The sequence below is a fragment of the Meleagris gallopavo genome, chromosome 11, assembly GCF_000146605.3.
Source record: "Meleagris gallopavo isolate NT-WF06-2002-E0010 breed Aviagen turkey brand Nicholas breeding stock chromosome 11, Turkey_5.1, whole genome shotgun sequence".
Lineage (NCBI taxonomy): Eukaryota > Metazoa > Chordata > Aves > Galliformes > Phasianidae > Meleagris > Meleagris gallopavo.
Window position 1 is genome coordinate 11,389,356 of NC_015021.2, and position 7,207 is coordinate 11,396,562.

General features: G+C 46.4%; 2 protein-coding genes across 2 annotated transcripts; both read right to left on the reverse strand.

Moving 5' to 3' along the window:
* Window positions 1-555: 555 nt before the first annotated feature.
* Window positions 556-3,014, reverse strand: LOC104909215 (coagulation factor VII-like). The gene is made up of 5 exons (XM_010716607.3): window positions 2,963-3,014; window positions 2,725-2,834; window positions 2,204-2,364; window positions 1,226-1,250; window positions 556-1,132 (listed from the first exon to the last, which is right to left on the reverse strand). The coding sequence occupies exons 1-5, from the start codon at window positions 2,986-2,988 to the stop codon at window positions 1,011-1,013; spliced, it is 444 nt and encodes a 147-aa protein (XP_010714909.1). The 5' UTR covers window positions 2,989-3,014; the 3' UTR covers window positions 556-1,010.
* Window positions 3,015-4,951: 1,937 nt separating this feature from the next.
* LOC104912615 (vitamin K-dependent protein C-like) lies at window positions 4,952-5,709 on the reverse strand. The gene has a single exon (XM_010716605.2). It carries the CDS (start codon window positions 5,707-5,709, stop codon window positions 5,059-5,061), a length of 651 nt encoding a protein of 216 aa, XP_010714907.1. The 3' UTR covers window positions 4,952-5,058.
* Window positions 5,710-7,207: the final 1,498 nt, after the last annotated feature.

The window sequence follows — 7,207 nt, forward strand, 5'->3', positions numbered from 1 at the left end:
AAAGGGCAAAAGGGGGAAGAGGGAAAGGGGAAGGGGGAGGGTAAGGGATTAGGGATTAGGGACTGAAGGAGAGGCAGGCAGAAAGGTGATGAAAGGAGGGAGGGAGGGCTAGGATACAGTGGGAGGGAGCGAGGAAGGAGAGGATGAAGTGTGATGGGAAGAGTGGGAAAGGAGGAGTGTGAGGGAGAAAATGGAAAACGTCACAGGGAAGGCAGAGAAGAACAAATGAAGGCAGAAAGGCTGAAGGGAAGGGTGGGATGGTGGGATGAAGGAAGGGAGGCAGGGTGAGAAGGGTAAAGGGAGGGGTGGAGGAAATGATAAAGGGAGAGGAAATGGAGGTAGGATTGGAAGCAGGGAAGAGAGGGTTGAGAGAGGAGTGTGTGGTGGTTGGAGAAAGTAGGGCAGGAAAAGAGGCAGGAAACCAGAGGGAGGGTGGGAAGAAGGAAGGAAGGGAAATGGAAGGATGGGAGGGAGAAAAGGAGGATAGGAGGAGAGGGGAGGAATTGGTGAGGAGAAGGGGAATGGAGGGAGAAGGAGGGAGGGAAAGGAGTTAGGGAGAGAGCTAAGAATGGAGGATGGGAAGGCAGGGAGGGAATGAAGGAATTGAAACGTGGAAAGAAGGTGGGAAAGGAAAGGGAGGGATGGAATAACTGAGGTGGGAAGAGATGAAGAGATTGAAGGGCAGGACAGAAAGAGGAAGGGAAGATGGGAGAGAGTGAAGGAGGAAGGAAGAGAGGGAGGGAAGAAAAGAAGGAAGCAAGGCAGCAAGAGAGGAAGTGGGAGATGAGCTCATGCTTTCCGCTGGGTTCGTGAAGATCAGTGCAAGAGTCCAGAATGGCAGCTGCTGTGTGCACAGGAGGGCAGCACTGTCTGTCACAACCCATTCTAATGGGTTAACCTTAACCAACCAGGTAGGTATTGGGCACATGAAGTCAGCATCAGGAACCCCAATGAAAAGTGGAACAAATTCCAGCCTTAATCCTTCACTGAATGTCCATGTGTGTGTTCCTCTACTCACCTTTCTCACAATTGTCTCCTCCAAATTTCGGGGGGCAGATGCAAAAGTAACTGTAGCGTCTTATTTTGCAAACTCCACCATTCTTACAAGGATTTGTAGTGCATGGATTTAAACCTAAGAAGAAACACAGCACAATGTAATTCCAGGGATTCTTTGTACCCAGAAGGAACACAAGAAATAATTATTTTAAATTTTTGTTCTACCCACCTTTGTAGTTGAACCAAAACTCCATCTGCAAGAAGAAATCGTGAAAGAAAACAGTCAGTAAGTGGCCATACCAGTTATTAGTCATTTAGAAAACAAATTTTTGTTTCCATGTAAAGTAAGAGATTGATTAGGACCATAAAATCCTCTTCATTATCAGCACGCAGCTCACTCTGGAGCAGAGTGCAGCAATTGGGTTGTACTGGGATAAAACTCAAACTGTGAACCCCTGCTTTGCAAGGTCCCCAGCAGAATGCCTGCAGCCTTGCATCCCAGCTGGGTGCTATGGGGACAAGGTCCTCCCTCACCTTGTATTGATCTGAGCAAGGCTGAGCCCTCTGAAAAGGCCAGAATCATGCTGCTGGGCTGAGGCGCTCACAAAAATAAGTTCTGGATGCAGCAGCTCTGCTGTACAGCTGCTTTTCAGCACACAGCTCTTTGAAGACCCTGCTCAGAGGCACCTAAGGCTAGAAAGCAGCCCAGGCTCCTTGCAGCATTCTGGATATTCCTGCAGATTTGATGCCTAAAGCCGAGAGCTGCAATGTGTGAAATCCATTCTGCCAACTCCCAGCTGCTGGCAACGCCGCTCTGCACAGCAGCACAGACACTCACTGCTCACCTGGGGACGGGGACAGTGCAGCAATTAATGCCATTCTAACTTGTGCTAAATGCTACAGCTCTTTGTTCTGAACCAGGTTAAGGCAAGTGGATTATGCAGTCCCAGAATAGGGCACTACGGTGTTGGAATGAGAGCACCCATGCAGCAAGTTCACCAGGAGTATCATCTCCTCCTGTTCACCTGCCACCCAAACCAAGCTTCCCCCTGCACGTTTCCCTGCTTTGTGCCTTCATAGCTACCCAAAGAGTTGGAATCTGGAATTAAAAGGACAGAATATTATTTCCTATTGTAAGTCAACTGAAGTTAGTGTTGGGTTGATCTGTTGGTGGAAATTCCTTCCAGCTCACTGTTCATTTTTTCACCGTTTTCTCCTGCGAATGGAAGATCTCCTTTGCCTCCTCAAACGAGCACTTCTCCTCATTGCATTCTCTCTCCAAGTTCCCTGGGCGGATCTCTTCTAGAAAATAGTTGGCACGTTTATGGACCCTCAGCACCTCATGCGCTGCATCTTTCCTCATGAACACTAGAAAAACAAAATTGAACCATTAATTTCATCCCTAAAATCTCTTGCTATATTAAAGATTCGATCACCTTTACAAGTGCTGTTTTTGTACTGAAGCTGAGGGAATTTCTGAAGGCCTAAGAACACTGCTATAATTGCAAATCATAATTTAAATTTGGGTTTTAGTGTCATAAGACAGTATAGGAAAAACAGAACATGGGCCTAAGAAGGAAGTTACGAATGGCTGATGTCTCATGGAAACACAACCAAGTACTCATTTTCCTCTTGTGCATTTCAGGAAGTCCTTCTCGAACCTGCAGGACAGAGTGCTGAGATTTTCTCAAGTCAATTAGGTTAAAAACATAATTAAGAAGGACCCACCTGAATATGAATACGGATAGCTGCTGTTGATGGAGCACATCAGTAGGATGAACATCACCAGCGAGGAGCTGCTCTCCATCTCAGCGGGCACTTGGAAAACTCCAACTTTCCTTCAGAGGGAAAAGGTGAATGAGATGGGTGAACTGCCACAATGCCAGCAACGGGCAGCCAGCCTGCAAACAAGACGACGACAAAGGGGAGTAGGAGCAAGAGAAAGGAGAAAGAGAGCAAGTTCTACTGAGTTCGTTTTGATGCAATTTCCATTGTTTCTCCGAGTAATGCCAACGCTGTAGGAATGCCAACAGTTGCAGGGTGATGTGCACAGATGGACCTAGCCCAGAAAGCAGCACAGGGTCTGATCCAAAGCTCACAGAAGTGACAGAGGAGCTGAGATGAGGCAGCAGGCACGGGTCAGGCCCAACCAGAGCAGCACTCCCAGCCACAGCCCTGCCTGCATTGCCAAGGGCTGTGGATGAGGTCTGAGCTCCACAGCAGTCCAATGGTCTCCAATGACAGTGGCTGCTACAGAGAGTTCTGTCAAGTAAGACTGCATTTGCAAACTCCGATTAGGAAACCTTGCACCACATGCCTGGCTCTAAAAATGTCTCCCTGCTACCTTCACAGGCTAATTTACAGGGGTCTGACAGCACGTACCTCTGCTATCTGTGTCATCTGCCAAAAAACAGGATCCAGAATGCATTCACTTTTACACAGAAACATGCATTTATACTCACTTTTTTTTCTTTTATTTTTTAGGGGCGACAGGAGAGAGATTTGGATGCGCACCAGGAAGCGCCGTGAGGTCATGAGGTTGATCATTAACCGGGCACAAATATTGACAGAGGAGAGACAACCTTCTGGATTCCCTGAAACCCACCCACAATCCAAAATCCAAAGAAAATTCCACGTTTCTGCATACATACACGTGTGTACAGAAATAAAAGATCATTAAAAGCATCCCCTAATGATAAGAGTCACCTCTTTGTAGCAACCTCCTTCGGAATTTGGTACTTTTGAGAGGAGATCCCTGAAGCCCCCGTTTTCTTTCAGTTGGTAAGATAAGTGACCTGGAAAATACACAAAGCTGCTCTGCAAACATCTTTTGAAACATGCAAAGCTGTGCAGGTGGACGCACAGCAGTCACCTGCAGGCAGGCAAACACTGGTTGCTAACAACCAAAGCTGTTCACTGACATCAGGAGTTCTGCCCTCGGTCAGAGCCCAGCTTTACTGGCTTTGAACACAGCACCATTTTGTTTTATAATTCAATGTGTAGCAATGCAAGGCTTCTCAGAGGCACATATTCGTGGTTCAGGTCTTGTCTGGAAGGCTGCTGCTCAAAGAAATGCAATTCTTTAACATCTGTCAGTCCCTAAATTCATTCCAAATTAAAAAAGGGGAGGGGGAAACAAAGAGAAAGGAGTGAGACACAGACTGGTGGCTGAGGTACTCTTTGGTTTCAGTCTACCTCCAACATGAAAACCTTGTTCGTTGTTGGCCTGTTTGCTGTTTCTTGTATGCATGAATCAACTTGTAAATGTGAGCAGCTCATAAGTCAACAAGACAAGTCTACAGGCCTAAGAGGTATTACTATATTAATTTTCCTACAAATTCTAATACCACTGGGTTGTTCTTTCATTTAAGAATCTCATCACAAGAGCAAACTGATCACTGATCCAAACAGGGCTCCAAATCCCAAAGGAGACACTGAAAGCCTGCATCCACTACTGCATGGTTGGTTTCCCCTTTTCTCTGTAAGACCAATTACATCGAGCATCAAGATTAAAAACAAGCAGGAAGTGTGACTGTATTCAACTTCATTTAGACTATTCCAACTTCCTTATTTTGTTTACTGGCATACCAACAGAAGTATTGATAGGGATGCAAGCACACATAAAACTATCAGTAAGTAAAAGGAACACTAATTCAGCCTGCAGCTGAATAGAAATGAACAAAAGAGTTTGCTTAGCTTGCTAATTAGATCAGATCTACAGACATGACAATAAAGAGAGCATGCAAGAGTTTGCAATTAAACCTGTCATTCTCCCCAACACCCACTGGGTTCAGTCATTTTACACCTAGCAGGCAGGTCTGCTGGACCACAGGCCATTCTTATTACAACTCTGTGCAGCCTCTCAGTATAACGGGGTACTATCTCTTGCCCGTAAGGTCTAAGCAGGACCATGCTACATATAAACAACAGAACTTGGAGAAAGTACCACGTGAGGTTAACAGATACTCAGCATTTAATATTGTAGATGCGACAGTACATTACACCTCATACCATCACTAGCACAGCACACAGCCACAGTATTCCAGGCTCAAAGCATCAGAATCAACCCTTCCAAGAACCTGACATCTTATTTATGTGGTGCTGGATCCATTCCAGGTACTGACTAACTTTGGTGTACACTCCAAACTTCTCTTTTTTTCCACAGCCTTCTCCCCAGCTCACCAGTCCTACCAAAAACCAAGTATTCTTATATTTAGTGGCCATAGGTCCACCACTGTCCCCGCTGCAGGAATCCTTCCTGTCTCCTAAACTCCCTGCACACAGCATGTTGTCAGAGATGGCGTTTGTCATCACTTGGGCGCACTCATTCTTGGGAACAATGGGGATTTCGATGTAGCTGAGGAGAGCAGAGTAATTCCTCATTTCATCGTTTGTGCTGCCCCAACCGGTCACCAGCATCTGCCTGCCCTTCGTTGTCAGCTCATGCTCTGCCAGGTCCCGTGTGGGAAGGCAGATGGGCAGGGCATACTTGTTATACATGACGGGCTCTGCCAAGTGCAGCATGGCGATGTCGTTGTCTGAGGTCAGCTTGGTGTAATTCTCATGGCGCACGTATTTGTCAACACGAATGGTTTGCTCACTGGCCTCGATACGGAGACGGTGGTATTTACCTGCAGGAGCAAAGAGGGAGAATGAGAGCTGCTCCTGGACCTTCTGATTTGTCAGAACAAAGGGAGCCTTCCTCACTTCCATCACCAAAGCAACTGGATTGTATCAAAGGTTAACAGCCTTCTACTCGAGAGACAAAGTGTCAGCTTTCCAGATCTGCCCAGGCCATGAGTGCATGCTGTGCTGAGTTGATGCCCTACAGCTGTGATCAGCTGAGAAGCTGAAACTGCCTCTATATTGCCCTGCTGTGTTCGTATTATAGCACACCTGTGTAACTCGAGAGATCTTCATGGGAAGGAACTCAGCTGTCCTGGAGCCAGCACAGCGAGCACACAGCAAGGGAAGACATTTACATCATGCATGAGGTTTGTGCTGTATAACCAGCATCTGAATGTCTGAATTCCAGGTTTTAAAGGATAAATGTGACTAACTGATAACACCATCCCATTCTAAAATTGTGCACATGTATCTTAAGGATTCTTCGACCACTTAAGACTCCTCTATTTCTATTTGTGCTGCGTGATCGCGGCCACTTCGTGGGCTGAGCACTTATGCAAAAATAAGCTGGAAGCTAAGCTGAAAGAGGCCAGAAAGGGAATTGTTATTCATTTATGTGTGATACAGTGGAGAAGAAAGATATCTGATGTGAGGAAGTAGCCACAAAAAAGTTGCATTTCTGTGCTATTTAAGCTTAATTTCAATGTCTAATTCAGTATGTACTTGATAAAAACACTTCTCCCTTGGGAATCCACTCATTCTGCAAACTCAAGAGTGCTTTCCATCTCAGTCCCTCTGTGGGTGAGCTGGAAGTTGCTCTTTATCATCACCTTTCCAAATGCAGGCTTCACCACACCATCCTTCCAGTTTGCCCCGTTCCAATTAACTTCAGTTCCCTCAGTCTTACTTGGATCCTTCCAAACAAAACCTTTAAAGTTTCTCTGACTTTGCACTACCAAGGTCACTTGCCATGCTTGAGCCCGTCAATGCAGTATTGCTGCATTGGTGTTTCTTGTCTGTTTTTCTTTCTTTTTCCTGTAAGTGTGTTTCCAAGAATGGGGACTTCATAATCCAGAGCAGCTCCAGAAACAGATTCTCAAAAGACTCCATGAAGTCCAGCTTTGAATCTTGGACTTCTAGACCCCTTATTTCTGATCCTCTCCTCTAGTTCCTTTGTAGACAGAATCACAGAATCACAGAATTGTAGGGGTTGGAAGGGACCTCTAGAGATCATCGAGACCAAACCCCCCTGCCAAAGCAGGTTCCCTACACCAGGTCGCACAGGTAGGCGTCCAGGCGAGACTTGAATATCTCCAGAGAAGGAGACTCCACAACCTCCCTGGGCAGCCTGTTCCAGTGCTCCGTCACCCTCACCGTGAAGAAGTTCTTACGCACATTCGTGCGAAACTCCCTATGCTGCAGCTTATGTCCGTTTCCCCTCGTCCTGTCTCCACGTACCACTGAAAAGAGACTGGCCTCACCGCTATGGCCGCCACACCTCAGAAATGTATAAACCTGGATCAGGTCCCCTCTCAGTCGTCTTTTCTCAAGGCTAAACAGACCCAGTTCACTCAGCCTTTTCTTC

Coding starts and splice junctions, on each gene's coding strand:
- LOC104909215 (XM_010716607.3), bottom strand. CDS start 2,988: ATGGAAATTGCATCAAAACGAACTCA. Junction 2,365..2,724: donor CTATCCGTATTCATATTCAG/GTGGGTCCTTCT, acceptor TTGTTTTTCTAG/TGTTCATGAGGAAAGATGCA. Junction 1,251..2,203: donor TCCATTCGCAGGAGAAAACG/GTGAAAAAATGA, acceptor TTCTTCTTGCAG/ATGGAGTTTTGGTTCAACTA.
- LOC104912615 (XM_010716605.2), bottom strand. CDS start 5,709: ATGGAAGTGAGGAAGGCTCCCTTTGTTCTGACAAATCAGAAGGTCCAG.